This window comes from Zingiber officinale, chromosome 5A (assembly GCF_018446385.1).
Source record: "Zingiber officinale cultivar Zhangliang chromosome 5A, Zo_v1.1, whole genome shotgun sequence".
Taxonomy (NCBI): domain Eukaryota; kingdom Viridiplantae; phylum Streptophyta; class Magnoliopsida; order Zingiberales; family Zingiberaceae; genus Zingiber; species Zingiber officinale.
In genome coordinates this window covers 8,594,783-8,613,582 of record NC_055994.1, presented here as the reverse complement: position 1 = coordinate 8,613,582, position 18,800 = coordinate 8,594,783, and the positions used below count along the sequence as shown (strand labels likewise).

Below are 18,800 nucleotides of genomic sequence, written 5' to 3'. Positions count from 1 at the left end.
GGGTGTCGTCAACGGCGAGATCCATCTCGCTGAGTCGGTTCAGCTAGTGGTAGGGCCCACCAGGTTGGTGTCATCCTAAGGTGGACGCTGTCTTCTGTGCGTAGCCAATCCTCCGTGGGGAGAACGCATCCGCGGATCCGCCCCATATGGTAGGGAATATACCCCTCCCTCCTCCCCGATTGCTTTTCTATTTATTCTTCAGCTCACACGGCAGAGAGCGCAGGCGACGGCAGAACTCCGATCCGAAATGGGAGAAAACTACGGTGCGTTTCTCGTCTCACTTTTCGTCGTCCCGATCAATCAATCGCTTTTCGTCCTCATCGGTTTTGATCTCAGATGCCTCGGTCCTCGATGGGTTCCTCGCCGTCGCAGTGGACGCCGCTAAGAGTGCCGGAGAGGTATTCGATCCGTTAACCCTTCTGATTTTTAATCCATTGTCGACCTTGATCGTTCGTTTTCTCTTAGATTATTCGCCAAGGGTTTTACCAGACGAAGCATGTGGAGCACAAGGGCCAGGTGCGTTTTTTTTTCGCTCGTCCTGGATTTTCACTTTTTTTTTAAAAAAAAACTTTTGTGTGCGCAATCGGAATAGAGATTGTTGATTGTTTGATTTAGAATGGTTTAGATGCTTCAGTGAAGCTTGCGTTCGAAAATGTCTGCCAAAATGGAGAATTTCTTTTTTCCTTAATTTATCGGACATTTCCCATTTCTATGCATGATATTGTGCAGTTGCAGAATTTGAATATATGCTCTAGAATGATGCTGGCAATAGGAGTTTATTCTATCAGTTCATACATTCTTTACTATTAAACATTGTGGATTGTTGACTATCGAAATGCAGATTGGGAACATCGGAAAAAGTTTAAAAATTCATGCAGTAAAGTTGGAGACATTTTCTTTTCTGTACTCTGTTCGTTAAGTGTTTCAAACAATTGTATGAAGCTGATGTGCTTACGTGCTACAAACTACAAAGATATATAACTCCATAGCATTCTAACCAAGGCAGCTTATTCTCGTCCTTTTTGTTTCTCAAGTGCAATCCCTGGGACTTCTTTTATTTTCATGATAAATATATGAAGTAGAATGGAATTTAGAGATTAGAAATAATGAATATCTTCAGGCCAAATTTACTTACACTCAAGTTCTGTGTGAGTTATTCTACACTGATTTTGTTTTCACTTTTCAATTTCTTTAATGCTGATTTTTTTTTGGGCCCAATGAATAGTGTTAGATTCTCAAATTAGAGTAGTTTTAGTTTGCCTTGTCTCCCAAGAGGGAATGAAAAATTAACACATTCTTTCTGAGCCTACAAAAGAGAGATGACAATTGCAATCATTATGGGAATGCAGGTGGATTTAGTCACTGAAACTGATAAGGCATGCGAAGAACTCATCTTCAATTACCTTAAGAAGCACTACCCTTGCCATAAAGTACATCTTGTGTCTTTGTAATCTAGTAGATTAATTTTGGTTTATTTTTTGGGCCAACTGGCACCTTTTATGTTTCACGTGTTAACTATTTGTTGCAGTTTATTGGTGAAGAAACTTCTGCCGCTTTTGGCATTTCTGAGCTGACCGATGAACCTACCTGGATTGTTGATCCACTGGATGGAACCACTAATTTTGTCCATGGGTATACCAATCAAAGAACACTGCTAATCTTCTCTCTTGCTTCTGTCTTATTCATTCCTCTGCAATTTCATGCAGCTTCCCCTTTGTCTGTGTCTCCATTGGTCTCTCAATTGGAAAGGTTCCAACTGTTGGTGTTGTCTATAATCCGATAATTAAGGAGGTATGCCCTTGGAATATTAGACGAACCAAAATGATAGAGAATCTGTATTTTCTTTTTTTTTTTCTTTTAAAGAAAATCATTACTAAACTGTTTGGTATTCTTCTTTCTATTTTTGTTATTCTACTATAAGTTAATGGCTAGATAATTTCCATTTGATATAGTTTTAGCTACAAGTAGTGCTTCACAAATTTTGGGTAAGTTCATTTATTTATTTTGGAGGATAATCAACTAAGAGTTAGCAATGTTACCCAAGTTTTGTCCTTTGATGTTATTTCATGTAACATATGAATGTAGATGTTTAACTAGATGAGCAATTTTTATGTCAACAACAACAAGAGCAATTAGATATTCACATTGTTCTTAGGACATACGACTTATAATTATTATTGCCTTGTTATCTTGGATGTCTTCACTATCACTCTGAGTCATGTTTGCTTTGCACTAACATGCCAAGCTTTATAAAATATGGCATCAATATGATCTGTAATATATATTGATTATGATGATAGATTTCATGCTTTTATTTATAATTTGTTAATTGCTCATGTTTATAGCTGAATTTGTTTATCTGTCTACAGTGTTTAATTACCTGTTATTCTTTGCAGCTCTTTACTGGAGTTCTTGGACAAGGTGCCTTCCTTAATGGAACTCCTATAAAAGGTATATTACAATATTGAGATGGAACCTTAAAATGTTATTTACCTTTTTTTTTAATACTCTTTGTGTGCTTGTCTATATTTGAGGAACATGAGAACATACAAGTGTTGGAAATTCCACTTATGTAACTAAATTTTTTTGGTTTTGCAGCTTCATCTCAAAATGAACTAGTCAAGGCCCTTCTTGTCACCGAGGTCAGCAATATCTGTATAATCTGTACGTTCTTATAATAATACATCTTTCACTAACCAGCAGTGCAGTGGGGTTGTAGTTCCTCCCAATGCATTTTGTGGTCACTTTCATTGTTCACATTGATACTGGAATTGTCAGTTGTGATGATTTATTATTTCCATTATCTTCTGGAACATGGACTCACCTCTATTTGTATTACATGTTCTACATGTTTTTGGAAAATTTTTCCTAAAGTAGTTCATTATAATTTTAAATGATGATGATCAGATAGCTGAGTGTTTGTTCATTAACTTCATGGCATATTGCCAGAAGTAAATGCTGCAGAAGAACTACTTCAATTAACATATCTGCTAATGGAAGAGTAGTGAAAACTCAATAAACAGCTTGATGCCTAGATGCTCAGGTGATAAGCTTGATTCATATATCTATATATTTTTGTAATCATTGAATAAGAAAAAGATGGCCTGAGAAGTAAGTCACACTAATCTAACTGGAAAAACATCCAAATTCGGTTTCGTTGTTCCTGTTTGCTACTAGGCAATGGGACAAAGAAATTTAATCTATGCTTAGCAATTTTAATGTGCTCAAGTATTTTCTTTGATTTCCATGACAACTATATCTGGAAATTATGCACATATAATAACTTCTGAGAAAGATTTGATAGTTCCTTTTCTGAAGTTGATTTCTTTTACCTATTAAGTGTTATTAATGATCATCCTTCTTAATTCTTAATTGTATCCATGTCACATGCTTTGGTTTGTTAACCCAAATAGTTCAATTCCTCTTTGCGCTTTTTGCCATAACTTATCAGTATCTATCAATGAAGAATGGAACAATCTGCATGTGCTTATAAAGTGAATCAAATAGCTAACCGTACCAGTTTTACCGTATTACCACTGCACTGGCGTTTCTGTTGTTTCTACACGTGTGTACGTTCTAGTATGTTGGAATTTGCATTGAAGAATATAAGGTTTCTTCTTCCATCATATTCTCATTTGATATGTTGGAGTATCTAAGTTTTTTGTGCATTAGCTTGTGAAATCCGTGTTTTAAGTGTGGCAGTTCGAACTAGTAATTAACACAAGATTAACGGACAAGGTTAAATTGTGCAGGTTGGTACAAAGCGTGATAAAGAGACAGTCGATAACACAACCAGCAAAATCAACAAATTACTTTACAAAGTAAGTGGAAATTTGCAGTGCGCACATCTGAATAGTACTGTTTACTAACTGTATTTCTTTTACTCAGGTAAGGTCTCTCAGGATGTGTGGTTCCCTTGCTCTGAACTTTTGTGGTATTGCATGCGGGAGGCTGGACTTGTGCTATGAGATAGGATTTGGTGGACCATGGTACTTATTGTTAATATGAACATTCAAAACATGTGAATTAAAGGTTTTCTTTCGTTTAATCAGTTGCTAATCACAGGGATGTAGCAGCTGGTGCCATAATTGTTCGAGAAGCAGGTGGACATGTGTTTGACCCGTAAGAAGTCTTTAACATCATTCTTGTCTATTTGTTCGTCGTCAATTGTATCTCCTAAGGTATTCTGAAAATTTTCTTTTGGTGCTGCATCAGATCTGGTGGAGATTTCGATCTAATGTCTCAAAGAGCTGCAGCATCAAATAGCCACTTGAAGGATGCCTTCATTCGAGAATTAAATAAATCTGAGTAATACTTTATTGAGCTGGTTTGAAATCAATTTCTAGCTATTTAATTTTCCTACTGATAAAACTATCGAGCATAGAGAAAACATTACAGAAACCATCTCACAAGTTGTAGATTCAACTAGTGTCATTTAATATACAGATTAAAATATCTATTATACTCAAATTCAATAGCTGCAGGCGAGGCTTTAGAAAACACATTGTGAAGGCCTCTCTCGGCTCTCGCAAAGCTTATTCGATGCCTCAGTGAATATATTCTGCCAATCCAATTCTGATTGTTTTCTGCACATAGTTTTGATATTTTCTTCTGCATGCACAAGAAATGTCATCTAATGAGGAAAAAACGAAGCCAAATATGACAGATGAATTCTTCTATCTTGTTTATGATTGAGACAGCATGAAAAGTTTGGTATGCAAATCTAGAGGTGCAAACGAATTGAATCGAGTCGAATATTATAAAAATATTAATATTCGGATTCGAGCTCGAAATATATATATATACTATTCGAATTCGAAGTTTGAAAATACTAATCACCATGACTCGAGCTCGATTCGAAATGAATTCGAATTCGATTCGAATTAATCGAACTTCGATTCGAACTAAATCGAACTTTAGCTTAAAATGTCTTGAATTCGAACTATTCCAATGATTCAAAATAGCTTCATTTACACTAAAACTATATGCAATAGAAAAAAATAAATAAAATGATAAATACATCAAAAAAATATATATATAAAAACAGAATAAAAATTTAATATAACACCATTTTCCATTCCAATAATTTGGACAGAAATAAAATAAGACAGAAATAAAATAAATCTAGACAAATAAAAACTAAGAACAATAAACATAAAACTAAGGCCAATAAACAAAATGATAGTTCAATAATTTATAATAAAAATATAAGATGTTCTTATGTTTTGAAACATACAACACCCAACATCCAAATTTAGCAGATTAAAAGTTTTAAATACAACACCCAACATACAACACCCAACATCCATTTCAGAGTTTTGAAAAACAAACAAGAACTGAAGATAACAAGTTCGTACAGTCAGTCAATCTATCCCAGCTTCAATCTGTATTCTATATCTTCATTCCGCCCTTACATTTCCCAGTTTAAAAAACATACAAAACTAATGAAAATACAAAAGTTCATGCTGCTACCCCTGCTTCAATCTACCATCTTCAACCTATCATTATAAAAACAAGTTTTGTCATTATAAAAACAAGCAAAAACTAATACTTCTACCAAAGGTTTGAAGCAGATCGAATCTGCTTAGTCTCGATGACTGTAAATATAGAAATTTGCATTGTCTGCATATTATTATTATGTGTTAAGCTGGTGTTAGCTGGAGACTAAATATTCCATTAAAGAATGAACAAACAATGCATGTAACATTAAAAAAAATCTTATGCAAACTTTGCACCATACCTTTGGTAAATGTTATGTAACATTAAAGACTACCCAGGAAACTAAATAGCATACCTTTGGTAAATGTTTAAATATCTAGTTCATGTCTTCCATAGAGATAGCCTCTAATAATATTCTATCTACTTCATCAATTATAAGAAATTACATTTGAGAATTGAGACACTAACACTCACAGTTCGTACTTTTATCCCTTCCCAGTTCAGCTACCAACAATTTCAGTTCAGCAAAATATACAAAAGCTTCATAAAATTAAAAAGTTTGATACTTCCACCTCTTCAATTTGGCAAAACATCACAAGATAAAATATAACACATGTTAGTAAACTCAAATATAAAAGGCTAAAAATTAAACTGAACTTGTATCTTAGTGGCATGACTGATTTTTCAAATTTCAACCTAAAATGATTCATTTAATCTATGGGCAAATCAATTGTCAAAAGTTATTTTTCAACCTACAACAATAAGAATAAAATGTATCATTTATTTTTTAAAATAAACTTTCTGATTGGAAGCTAAAAACAAAAGCAAAATCTCTTAGTGGCATACCTTAGTCTTTTTAGTCACTCCATGTCGTTTTCGACACCAATCTCTACCACACATTAGCATTTCTACTGTTGCACGAGCTAAAGAAGCACGATACTTGTCAATGACACGACCTCTAGCACTAAAGGTTACCTCTGAAGCTACTGTTGTAATGGGTATTGCTAATATATCTCTAGCCAAAGTTGATAACACTAGAAATTTGTATGTATTAAGCTTCCACCAACCAAAAGCATCAAATGCATCATTTGGATTAGACACCCTTCCTCTAAATTCACATCTAGCTCAGATTTTTCAAGTTGTACCATTTCAATTTCTTTTAAATAAGATGAGAACTCAGACCATCCAGAAGAAAAGGTAGCTTGCTCTCTAATATATTGAGTTGAGTTGTTGCTAGATTGAGATTTAGAATTGGATTTCGATCCTTGAAGATTTTCAATTGCTGCATCTGCATATTCTTTATAAATTGCATACAAAAGCTTTTGGACCTCTCTAATATTACTCTCTGATTCAAATGTGTTATAAAGTTTAGGAAAAGTGAATTCAAGTAATCGCATTTTGCATTTAGGATCCAAAATTGAACCAACAGCCATTAATAAATTGCATTCACCCCAATATTTATCAAACTTTTCCTCATTTTTTGCACCATTTTTCTAATAAACTCTTCTTCATCACAAGATTTCTCATCCAAGATTAATTTTACTCGATAAACTTCATTTAGAAAAAGGTTGGTAGTAGGATACTCACTTCTAGAAATAATTTTGGTTGCTTGATAAAAAACTTTCAAAACTGAAAATACTTTAAGCAATTTCTCCCAATCAGATTTTGTTGGACAATGAACATAGTTAGGTTCCCGATCTTTAAATCTTGGAAAAACTTCTTTGAAAGCAATTGCTGTTCTCAACATCTCATAAGTTGAATTCCATCTTATTTTACAATCATCAACCAATTTTCTTTCTTGTAACTCAATTGCTTCACAATTTCAGCAAATTGAATGAGTCTAGCATTTGTTCTTCTAATGAAATCCACACTCTGACGAATAACATGAATAATATCCTTAATTTCATTGAGACCATCCTGAGCTATAAGATTTAAAATATGTGCACAACACCGAACATGGAATAATTTTCCCCTAAAAATCATATTGTTATTTATTTTCAAGAAATCTTCCTTCATATATTTAATTGCAGCATCATTAGCACTCGCATTATCAACAGAAATAATATATATTTTATTTTCAATCTCCCATGTCCTTGCACACTTAAGAAGGGTATCTGAAATTTGAGGATCACCACGAGGAGGAGGTATATTAAAAAAATTGAGAACACGTTTATTCAATTTCCAAGAAGAGTCAATCCAATGACCAATGATAACCATGTACTCTATTTTTTGATTTTTTGACTTTTTGACTTCCACAAATCTGTTGTGAGACTGATCTTTGTTACATTTTTCAGCAAACTATGTAATTTTTTCTTCTCAGCTTCATATATTGCAAAACAACTCTTTTTTCCTGTTGTTCGTGATATACGAGTCCACTCAGGCATTCCACGTCTACAAAACATATTAAAACCTTCTTCTTCTAATAATGTAAATGGATGTTCATGCATTAAAATCCATGAGGCAGCTGCTTCTTTCATGCGTTCCATACAAAATTTTCCATCATGTAACAAAGGTGGCATAGTTGTATCAACACTTTCAAATCCTAACAATAGTCGTTGTTGTTTGAGTTTATCTTCAAGTTTCTTTTTAGACTATAAGTGTTTAGCACAATGATCCAAGTGTCGTTTTAAGTGTGTTGTAGTACCTGTCTTCATTTTTGCAAGGAATAGTTGACAGTGTTTGCATGCACTTATACTTATCACCTTTTGGATCCTCAACATCAATCATTTCTAACCATACATGAGATCTCTTTTGTTTCTTTAACTTAGGACTTAAATTATCATCCCCAGTCACATTATTATTCACACTATCCCCTTTATCGCTTATCTGTTCTGGGATTTCATTTGAATCTAACGAAACTTGAATAGCTGAATTTGCTGCTGGAGCAGAATCAACCATATTCTTTGAAGATTGAAAGAGAAATTATCCTATGAAATTAACATATCTTCAAGAGCAAGGAATAAATTTTCTCAAATAAATTTCATGGAAACGAACATTACTCTAGTTAAATGTGCAAGACTATAAACTCGAAAAGTTATCAAAATCAATACTATTCCATTGAAAATAATATCTAATAGCTTTCGTTTCTTCAAGAATAAAATGAGCAGGCAGATTAAAACAACAAGAAGTAATTTCTTCTAAAAGAAAAATTTTAAAAAAACTAAGAATGATACAGATTCTTACAGAACTAGAGTAATTCTATGCTTCAACAAAAAAAAAGAAGAGAAAGGTTGAGAAGAGAAAAAAGAGACTTACTTTTTAGATTTCCTCTGATTAAAATGTTGAGGGCTTGAGGTAGAGAAAGAAACTCGTCTGTGGTCTCCACTCTTTAGATCCCAAGTTACCGACCACTAGAAGCATGTTCACACGAGCAGCTTCTATTTCATCACGAAAAAAAATGAATATACAAATTAAAACAAATAGTAAGTAAAACAGATATTGTGAAGAGAAAAAAAGGAACTTACGTCTCATATTTTCGTTGATGAAGAGCGTTGAAGCAGAAAAGAAGCTTGCGTATGATCTCCACTCTTTAGATCTCGAGTTCCCGACCACTAGAAGCACGATCACACAACCTCGAGTCCTCAATGTGATTCTACTCTCAACTTTCTCAACTTTCTATGGTCGACTCGTCGCCTTCAACCTCCTTCCACTCATTGATGTCTACAGCGGCGACATCGAAGGGAAAAAACTCGAAGCAGGGCTATCTCCTTCCACTGATCCACTCGTTGATGTTTGCAGCGGGCAGCGGCGACGTCGAAGGGAAAAAACTGGAAGCAAGGCTATCTCCTTCCACTGATCCACTCGTTGATGTTTGCAGCGGGCAGCGACGACGTCGAAGGGAAAAAAACTTGAAGCAGGGCTAGGGTTTGTAAACATTAGGGTTATTAGATTATATATTGGTAGTGGAAATGTACAAATACTAATGGATAGGTAATCACTTAACCCTTTAGCCCATTAACCCAATAACATATTAAAATATAACCCATTAATCATTATTCAGTTATCTAAAAAAATAAATATATAATAAATTAAATAAAAGCTCACGAGCGATTAGCGAACACTCGAACAAATTATTAAGTATTCGAATTCGGCTCGAAAATAGTATCGAACATGTTCGAGTTCGGCTCGAGCTCGATAATTTCGAATACGAATCAAATATTATTCGAACTGGCTCGAAAAGCTCACGAGCCGGCTCGATTCGTTTGCACCCCTATGCAAATCAACTTTTTTGTTAACTCTTCTGTGTGGGATGACCGGGGAGGATTGTATTTTGATTGTTTTTGCAAAATGATAAAAGGTTGATAGCTATAGATATATAAAATATAAGTAAAGATTTTGTCCAGTGTTGTTTATGATTGTAAGCTTTTTTTTTTTTATTTGAAGGAAGTTTTATGGGGAAAAAATAAAAAATGCTTTCATCATTTGCCAAAAAAAAAACATCACATGAGCGTCCCATTTAAATTAAAGTGTTCGAAATACCCTTAACAAGTAGATCTTATTTAAATTTTATATGTTTCTGAACCGGATTTGGCGTCTAGGGTTTGAGCTTAACCTCATGGAGTTTCAACCTAAACTCGAGCTTCAACCTAAAACGCCTTCTCTTCTTTCTCCCTTCTTTAATTTAGAGTTTAACTTTTCCTCCCAATGTAGGATTTATTTATTTTTTCTTTTTTCATTTGTAGGTTTTTTTATGATCCTATTTGCATGATAATTTTTTTTCTTCTCATTTTCTTATTTTAAAGACAGTTTTTGTTTGTTATAAACTCTGATGCATTCAGTTTCATGTGTCTTGTTTTATTGTTAGTGTGTAATCTCACAAAACAAAGGATATTTCATGACACCTAGATATTTTAAATGAATATTATTGATCACAATTAGAAACTAGGATAGTTGTTAGTTTTTACAACAATGCCATTATCTTATGTTTATTTTAGTTATTGAGGAATGATAATATGGTTAAAATAATTTTTCAATGAGAACAAATGAAGGGAACTTCGTGATACTCACTGTATTTCAAATAAACAATTATATTGTTACTGTAAATAACTTGTCTTAGTTTTGATGTGATTAACCAAATCAAGTTAGGTTCTGTGTATTTGATGTTTTATATTTGAGTGTGCAAGGACTTAGAAACACAAGAAGTCGAGCAAAAGACATTACAGACGATAATGGCACAGGAATCAAGTTGACGGGCTTGATGTATCCGAGGGACAAGAATCTACGGAAGAGTACGCTGGTGGAGCGAGAAGGACATGAGCGACGCTTCCGAGGGATGAGAAGCCGGAGCAGAAGACTGCTCGAGGAAAGAAGGCAGGAGTTCGGTTCAGGTGAGCTAAACTTCGGAAATCCGGAAAATCACCCAAACGATTGGAGTGTAAGACCAGATAAAGTCAACTTGGAGTTGCCCTGTTTGGGCTCCTGGACTATGTCTAGGCACTCGGAGTCCGGACGCCCAGAGCTGGTCCGAGCGCTTGGACCACTTTGGTGCTGAGCAGGCGCCTCGACGAAGCCCGTTGTTGAGGATCAATGTTGAGTCCACGTTAGCAGCATTCTGGGCGCTCAGTGTTGGTCGAGGCACCCGGACTGTGATAAAACTTTATCTTCGCATCGTTACATAGCCATTGCAAGCAAATCAGGCGCACAGCTAGGGGCGCATCGAGCGACTCCAGGAGCCCTGCTTTGCCACGTCAACAAACAATTATTTTTGACAGCGAGCTATAAATAGAGCTCTAATTTTCTTCAATAATCAGGCGCACAGCTAGGGGCGCCTGGAGTCTCCAGGGGCCTGGATTTGCCACGTCAACAAACAGTTATTTTTGACTAGTGAGTTATAAATAGAGCTCTAATCTTCTTCATTACAAATAATACTTGTACTCAAATTATTTTTTCTGTCTTCGTTGTTCTATGTTTTTAACGCTTGTAAGAGACTTTTTCGTCTACGACGAAAGGAGAATTTTATTAGTGCTTTCAACGTCTTGGATTAACAAATCTCCCTGGTTGTATCAAATAAAAATAAGTAACCTCTTTTAATATATGCAATATAGTTTTTGTTTATTAAAATATTTGTCTTAATTAATGTCGAAATTCTCGAGAAGGGTATATTTAACTTTTTAGGACAATCCACTCCGCTCTTACCGATCGCACGAGATCTACAGTTACAACATGTAACAGCTGATTACTAACTTCCTCAAAGTGTAGTAGAGCTGTGATTTAAACCCTAACTAGTAAACTTGGTTCAGAAACACACAATTTTCAAATCAAATCTATATTAAGAGTATTTTGGACTGTTCACTTTAAATAGAGTACCCGTCTGACATTTTTTTAAAAAGAAGTGCTCATCTAATTATAACAAAAAGTGATTATGTTCATATTAGATGTCTTTCACAGTCTGTCTTCAGATTATATAAAAAGAGGTAAATTATAAAAGTCAATTTATAATATGAAGGATCTCCTTTTGATTTTTATCTTAGTTTTATAAAATGATAGATTTACTATCATACTTAAAGTTGGATGTTGGAGTACCACACAAAGTCTTAAAAGATAAATATCAAAGTGTATGTGCAATGATAAACCTGATAAAAAAATATAAATATTAGAAAAAAGTTAAATTGTGCAGAAAGTTTTTTTAAAAATATATTTAAAATGATATAATTGTATAAGTAGACGTCTAAGAGATATATCTTTGCAGTAGACTTTCCAGTTTGATTGATTCAGTCTGTTTGAGATTCACAGTTCACTTGATCGCGTTGGTTTAACAAGGAAACAGAAAGACGAAATATCGTTTTCATCCACAGCGATTAAAGCACAGATATAAAACGGCGTTATATACTTCTGTTCCATCGGCACACTGTTACACGGACGAGTAGAAGAAATTGAAGACTAGAAAGGGGAAGCAGCGAGCGAGCGAGCGAGCGAGCGACGCAGGCGAAACCTAATCGACCCTCTCACTTGCCGGGGACGAAATTGGTGGCGTACGCCCAGGCGTTGTTGTTGACGGGATCGGCGATGTGATCGAGGAGGTTCTCGATCGGCCCCTTCCCCGTCACGATCGCCTGCACGAAGAACCCGAACATGGAGAACATCGCCAGCCTCCCGTTCTTGACCTCCTTCACCTTCAGCTCCGCGAACGCGTCCGGGTCGTCAGCCAGGCCCAGCGGGTCGAAGGCGCCGCCGGGGTAGATGGGGTCGAGCCCCTCCCCCAGCGGACCGCCGCCCACGCGGTACCCCTCCGCCAGCCCCATCAGCACCACCTGCGAGGCCCAGATCGCGAGGATGCTCTGCGCGTGCACCAAATTAGGGTTTCCCAGATAGTCCAGTCCGCCCTCCGAGAAGATCTGCGACCCCGCCTTGAACCACACCGCCTCGCCGAACTTGACCCCGTTCTTGGAGAGGATCTCCGGGAAGACGCATCCGAGGGCGCCCATCATGGCCCACCGGCAGTGGATCACCTCCAGCTCGCGGTTCTTGGCGAAGGTCTCTGGGTCCGCGGAGAGGCCGGCGGTGTCCCAGCCGTAGTCGCCGGGGAACTCCCCTGTCAGGTACGAGGGCGTCTGCTCCGAAAACGGGCCCAAGTACTTGGGCCTGTCTGGCCCATACCTTTATTTACGAATTTAATTAATTACATATTTTTCAAATATAATTAATTAATTAATTAATAATATATTAAATAGATGAGGATTAGATACCAGATGCTCTTGGGAGCGCTGGCGACGGTGCGGCGCATGTAGAACCGGCCTTTGTTGGCGGCGCCAGCCTTGCGCGCTAGCTCGCTCTGCTGCCGGAGCACGGTCTGGCCGGCGAATGCCGAGTGCTGCACTGCAGATGTAGCCATGAATTTTACCGCCGGAGCTCGACCGAGGTGGAGTTCTAGTTGTTGTGGTTAAGGACGAGTGAGCGAGTCTGAGTGGAGGGAGGTGGTGGCTTTATTAATAGGGAGCGGAGGAAGGGAAGTAGTGGCCGAGGAGGCCGCCACGTCAGTGGGAGGCCATTGGTGGTCGTTCGATTCCTAGATATTGTGAGAATCCAGTCCGGATGATTTGTCTTGGGACGAACCAATTAGGGGACGACACGTTGGCGGTTTGATATGGTTCTCAGGGTCATGCCCGCTAGGTTCCTGGAAAAAATCTAGGCGGAGAAATAAGTGGACATTATTTATAGCATCTCCACTGTGACGTGGATGCAGAGAAGGAGCCCCCTTCCCCTCCTTCATAAATTTTGAAGAAGTTCGTTGTGTGTTTTTTTTTAAATTAAATATTTTTTTATTTCTATTTAAAAAAAATACAAATATTAAACATTAAAGAAACGTTAATTTTTAATCGTTGTTGTTCAACTATTATATTATATTTTTATTTAAAAAATTATCTATAAATATATTATTTTAATCTTTTATTTTTCTTATCATTTTCTCATTTCTTTACTTCTTTCATCCATGAACATATCTTGATTTATTTCAATGGCTGAAAATCCAGATCGATCTAGGCTTCGTGAATTCTGGAGAAATGAATTGATGGAAGATATAAATGAACAAAGAATGCTCTGACAATATGAGCAACAACAAACGGTACATCACAGAGCTCAAAGTTCTTCTAGTAGAACACATAGGATTGAATCTAGATCGTGAAGTCGGACATGTTCGTCTTTTCAATGATTACTTATATGATGAGCCAATATATTTTGATGATATATTCCGATGTCGATTCCGAATGCAAAGAGAATTATTTCCAGGTATAGTTGATGTCTTAAAAAATCATTTAGAATATTTTCAATGGAAGATCGATGTGACGGGAAAAAAAGATTTCGAGGCCGTGCTGATCATTCAAAATGCACGATGGCTATCCGTCAATTGGCATATTGAGTCCTTGCTGATCATTATGATAAGTACCTACGAATTGCTGAAACAACTGTCATCCAATGCATATTAAACTTCTGTTGATGTGTAATTGAAGTGTTCGGGGCCCAATATTTGAGAAGATCTAATGCTACTGATATCCAATACTTGAAATGCATGAGCAGAGACATGATTTCTCCGACATAGTCTGATTGTATACATTGACACTGAAAAAATTGTCCTGTCGTTTGAAAGGCCAGTTTAATTACTAAGGGAGATCATGACATCCCAATAATTGTGCTTGAAGTAGTCACATCTGTGGACTTATGGATATGACACATTTTTTTTGAATTGTAGAATCGCATAATGATATCAACGTGCTTAACGAATCACTTTTATTCAACATCTTATAAGGAAATGCACCCGAGGTTAATTTTATGGTTAATAATACACAATATACAAAATGATACTATCTAACTATGTGATTTATTTAGAATGGATTACTTTTCGTCAAGAGCTTTCCATGCTCTTAGGATCCCAAGAGAAAAATGTTTAAGGAACGATAAGAGGACATGAGAAAAGATGTCGAGTGGACATTTGGGGTGCTCCAATCTCGATTGACAATGATCAGAGGTTTTGGACGTTTTTGGTATAAGGATAATTTGAAAGACATCATGTATACATCATTATTTTGCACAACATGATTATTGAAAAATAAGGGAGATATAGTAGTCAATTGGTTGAATGATAAAGGAGATCCTTTATCTCAAATATTAATAATTAACTGCATCATCAACTTCGAACTGGCTTGGTTGAGTATATTTGGGCACACTATGGTTGTGATCAATAAAAAAAATAATTTATTAATTGTCATACATGTACGGTAATATTTTTATATTTTTTTAATTAATGGTGATTCATATTAACCATTTATAATTTTTTTTTAAAATTTAATTATATATAATGTAGAATAGGAAGAATATATATATATATATATATATATATATATATATATAATGAAAAGAGAGGTTTTTTTTATTATAGTGGAAAGATGTGTAAGGTTTTGTACTTTCGACCTAGTGCGGATATGACAACGAAAGAGTTCATGGAGAGGTTTCATTATTGTGAATGCCTTTAGTAACGGGTGATCCAGCTACTTCTCCAATATTGAGTGAGACTTATCTAGTCCATTCAATAACAAATTTTTATTATATATAAAAAGAAGGTTGAATGAAGTGGTGAATTTCCAATTTTGAGTTCCAGTTCAAGAGGGAAAACCCAAATTGTTAGGCATTAAAGATTGTCAATTTGATCTTAAGTGTTAGTCAGACTACAACTAATTGTATGTTGACTTAATGTGTAATACTTAATCAATAAATACAACTTAAGAATACCTTAGCCACCAAATCAAGTATCACTTAAGTTATATTGCCCCCACGAGCTGGATCAGCTGGAAGGGTGTCTGACGCTTGCAACGGAGGTTCAGGAGTCGAGGGTCGCCAGTTGCACATGGACGTAAAACCTCGATCTGCTGCGCTTTAAATTCCACTCGACCCCCAGTCACTCCTCCTGCCCAGCTTAACCGTGATTTATCCCCTCTGGATATTTGTGGGGCCGGGCCCAGGGGGCTGCTAAGGTGACGGTTCCACCTTTTGCAACTTAAGTTATATTCATTGATGCTATCCCCTTGACCTCCTTTGCCAACCTCAGTCTCCAACCATGGAAGACCCACATCTCTATCATCATCCTTGGCCACTGCCTCTCCATAGATCCTTAATCACCTTAGAGAAGCATCATAATTGACACTCAAAGCATGCGAATCTAACTCTCGATATAATTCTTTTACTAATTCATGTTTGTCGTCGTCTATAAAAATCTAGTGTTCTAGATAAATATCATGACACCTAAATCAATCCCAATCCCAATCCCAATCCCAATCCAAATCAAATCAATTTTTTTTACCCTAATTGAACTGGCAAACTGTTGTTTTCTCCTCTTTTGTCGTGGTGATTTTGTGGCTAGAGCATGAGCATTCACGATTGCTTGGCCGTGAGCTCATGGTAGAGCTCGCGGCTGTGAAATCACGGCCGCTGCTTGGCCATAATTTCAAAGCCAGAACGTGAGCATTTGCAACCACTTTGTGTGGTTTTGTGGCCGTGAGCTAGCAACCATTCATAGCAGCTGCGAAATTGCGGTCACCTAGCTGCAAATGGTTTATAGCCAGATGGTATGATTATGCAGTCATGAGTTCCACTGTGAGCTCACGGCAGGCAGCTATGAATGCTCGTGGTCCGGATGGGAAATCTCAGAGGCCGTAATCTCTTGTCCAAAGGAGGGATTATATTCTATGGTCCATGGACGAAGAGAAGAGAGATTCAGTCAGGTAAGAGAAAAACAGTTTGATGTCGTTTAGAGAATTAGTGATTCTCTTTAGTAAATACAGTAGGTGTTTTTTGAGTGATTTGGAATGCTGTCATAGACAAGTTCAAACAATCTGTGAGCTGATTGCCATTCTGTATTTTCCTATCAGTTTAACTCCTTGTCTTTTTGAATTGTCCAGTTAATAATTAAGATCACGAAGGCTTCGAGGATGTTGCCGGTAGAGAAGTCTGTCTCTGCTTGCAGGAACTGATGAATTATTGTCCGCGGGTGGTCCTATATACTTCAATAATGCTACTTGAATTCGTATAACTTGCTGACAAATACAATCTCCCACAGAGAAGCTAAAGCTGCATGATTCATGCATTGAACACGATTGGAGCACGCAGCTACCGTCGAGTATATCTACAAAGCTCCAACGTTATGGTTCATGGCCACTGATTTAGCTCCAACTAGGATAAGAGAGATAATTAAGATAAGAATATAATTACAAGAAACAAAATAAAATTATGGCTATAAAAGAGAGACCCATTGCCCATCCTCTTTCAGGCCTACCGGATTCAGTCTTTAGATGGCTGAGAAGAAGGAGAAGAAGGAGGAGAAGAAAGGCCCAAAGGTACTCAGTTTCCAATTCCTCCTTGAGAACTATTAATTAATTCTTTTGTAGTGTGCATTTGGTAGCTGTTTAATGCAACTTGACTTGTGTGCATGTCAAACTGGGAATTCTTTTTGAACTGTGACAGGTCGTCACGGTTATCATAAGGGTTGATCTTGGATGCCGATGCTGCGCCAAGAAGATAAAGAGCACTCTGTGCAAGCTCCAGAGTGAGCACGCGATTCGTTCGTCTATTGTGTTTTTGAGTAGATGGATAGGAATACAAGGAAATTTTAATCGTGGCTTATTCTGTTTTTTTGGTTTTTTTTTTGTTTTTCTTGATGTTGTTGGATTATGTGCGATTTTTAGAGCGATTCAAGATCAGTTCCATCGTGTTCGATGAGGAGAAGAACACTGTGACGGTCTCCGGCCCCTTCGACCCCAACGCCTTCATAAAGCAGCTCTGCTGCATGGCCTACAAGGTGATCAAAGACGTCTCTATCAAACCGGACCCACCACCTCCGCCGCCTCCGCCGCCGCCGCCTCCTCCTCCGCCGCCGCCATGTCCGCCGCTGTGGCCGCCTGTGTGTCTGCCTCCGTGTCCGCCGCCGTGTCCCCCTCTGTGCCTGCCGCCGTGTCCGCCTCCCAAGCCCTGCTGTAACTGCCAGTGTCCGCCGACCAAGCCGTGTCCGCCTCCGTGTCCGCAGCCGTGTCCGCCGACCAAGCCCTGCTGTAACTGCCAGTGTCCTCCGACCAAGCCGTGTCCGCCGACAGTGTGGCCGCCGGAGTGTCCGCCGCTGTGTCCTCCGATTAGGCCGCCAGTGTGGCCGCCAGAGTGTCCGCCGCTGTGTCCGCCGATTAGGCCGCCAGTGTGGCCGCCGATTTGGCCGCCAACGTGGCCGCCAGACATATGTAATACCGACTGGCCATGCTTCAAAATCGTGTGCGAGCCCGAGCCTTCCCCCGTTTGCACCATCATGTAGTTCAATTCTCTTATAACTTCGCACATAAATAATTCACTGAGCGGATCTTGAGGTTGAGGAACGTCAACCTCGGAACGCAATATTGTAAGCAAACTGTACCGTTATCGAGTTGCTTCTCTATCTAGAAATAAATATATAATCTGCTTCTATTTATCGCGTCGATGTGAATTCACCGGCGGGCGACGTTGCACCGTCCCCGACGAGGGAGGAATGCATGAAAATGGCGGTGGTCCACCGGGGCTGCATTCCTTTGTGAGACAGTGAGGGGACGTGGACGGACCCATGGAGGCGAGCGGCGAGGGGGATCGACCACCTACCTGCCGCGGGTGAGGACAAATGGTTTGGTTAACAAAAAAAACCGGGTCCACAGTGGATCCATTTGTGATTCTTAATGAATGTAGACGAGGAGTGGACCGGTCCGGTCGGCAGAAGGCAATGTGGATTGTGTTTGTAGCCCGGGCCGGACAGGGATGGAAAACACGTGGAGTTTGAGAAGGTTTTAAGCTTAAATTTCTATCATTCTTTTATCTAGAGAAATATTCATTCATTAAATGTTTATATTTGAACGTTCAGTGAT

At 37.9% G+C, this 18,800-nt stretch overlaps 3 protein-coding genes across 5 annotated transcripts; 2 read left to right on the top strand and 1 right to left on the bottom strand.

Moving 5' to 3' along the window:
- The first annotated feature begins 122 nt into the window (after window positions 1-122).
- Window positions 123-4,573, top strand: LOC121979752 (inositol monophosphatase 3-like). Its single transcript, XM_042531742.1, has 12 exons — window positions 123-263; window positions 337-398; window positions 466-516; window positions 1,350-1,430; window positions 1,529-1,632; window positions 1,707-1,791; window positions 2,397-2,451; window positions 2,599-2,642; window positions 3,753-3,821; window positions 3,889-3,989; window positions 4,066-4,122; window positions 4,216-4,573. The coding sequence occupies exons 1-12, from the start codon at window positions 248-250 to the stop codon at window positions 4,310-4,312; spliced, it is 822 nt and encodes a 273-aa protein (XP_042387676.1). The 5' UTR covers window positions 123-247; the 3' UTR covers window positions 4,313-4,573.
- A 7,675-nt stretch (window positions 4,574-12,248) lies between these two features.
- LOC121979753 (chlorophyll a-b binding protein 5, chloroplastic) lies at window positions 12,249-13,328 on the bottom strand. The gene is made up of 2 exons (XM_042531743.1): window positions 13,125-13,328; window positions 12,249-13,035 (listed from the first exon to the last, which is right to left on the bottom strand). Exons 1-2 carry the CDS (start codon window positions 13,268-13,270, stop codon window positions 12,384-12,386), a joined length of 798 nt encoding a protein of 265 aa, XP_042387677.1. The 5' UTR covers window positions 13,271-13,328; the 3' UTR covers window positions 12,249-12,383.
- Window positions 13,329-15,357: 2,029 nt separating this feature from the next.
- LOC121979755 (leucine-rich repeat extensin-like protein 3) lies at window positions 15,358-18,376 on the top strand. Of its 3 annotated transcripts, none has more exons than XM_042531745.1 (5): window positions 15,358-16,649; window positions 16,827-16,873; window positions 16,985-17,261; window positions 17,389-17,470; window positions 17,610-18,376. In XM_042531745.1, exons 3-5 carry the CDS (start codon window positions 17,217-17,219, stop codon window positions 18,221-18,223), a joined length of 741 nt encoding a protein of 246 aa, XP_042387679.1. In that variant the 5' UTR covers window positions 15,358-16,649; window positions 16,827-16,873; window positions 16,985-17,216; the 3' UTR covers window positions 18,224-18,376. The 3 variants fall into 3 exon arrangements, with proteins under 3 accessions (XP_042387679.1, XP_042387680.1, XP_042387678.1); XM_042531746.1 differs by having other exon boundaries at window positions 16,827-16,915; XM_042531744.1 differs by having other exon boundaries at window positions 16,827-17,261.
- Window positions 18,377-18,800: the final 424 nt, after the last annotated feature.

Bases quoted from the DNA above. Each gene is read 5' to 3' on its own strand.
- LOC121979753 (XM_042531743.1), bottom strand. From the start codon at position 13,270: ATGGCTACATCTGCAGTGCAGCACTCGGCATTCGCCGGCCAGACCGTG. The intron at 13,036-13,124 runs GTATCTAATCCT...TCGTAAATAAAG, and splicing joins AGCGCTCCCAAGAGCATCTG to GTATGGGCCAGACAGGCCCA.
- LOC121979752 (XM_042531742.1), top strand. The intron at 2,452-2,598 runs GTATATTACAAT...TTGGTTTTGCAG, and splicing joins TAATGGAACTCCTATAAAAG to CTTCATCTCAAAATGAACTA. The intron at 4,123-4,215 runs GTAAGAAGTCTT...GTGCTGCATCAG, and splicing joins GGTGGACATGTGTTTGACCC to ATCTGGTGGAGATTTCGATC.
- LOC121979755 (XM_042531745.1), top strand. From the start codon at position 17,217: ATGGCTGAGAAGAAGGAGAAGAAGGAGGAGAAGAAAGGCCCAAAG. The intron at 17,262-17,388 runs GTACTCAGTTTC...GAACTGTGACAG, and splicing joins AGGAGAAGAAAGGCCCAAAG to GTCGTCACGGTTATCATAAG. The intron at 17,471-17,609 runs GTGAGCACGCGA...TGCGATTTTTAG, and splicing joins CACTCTGTGCAAGCTCCAGA to AGCGATTCAAGATCAGTTCC.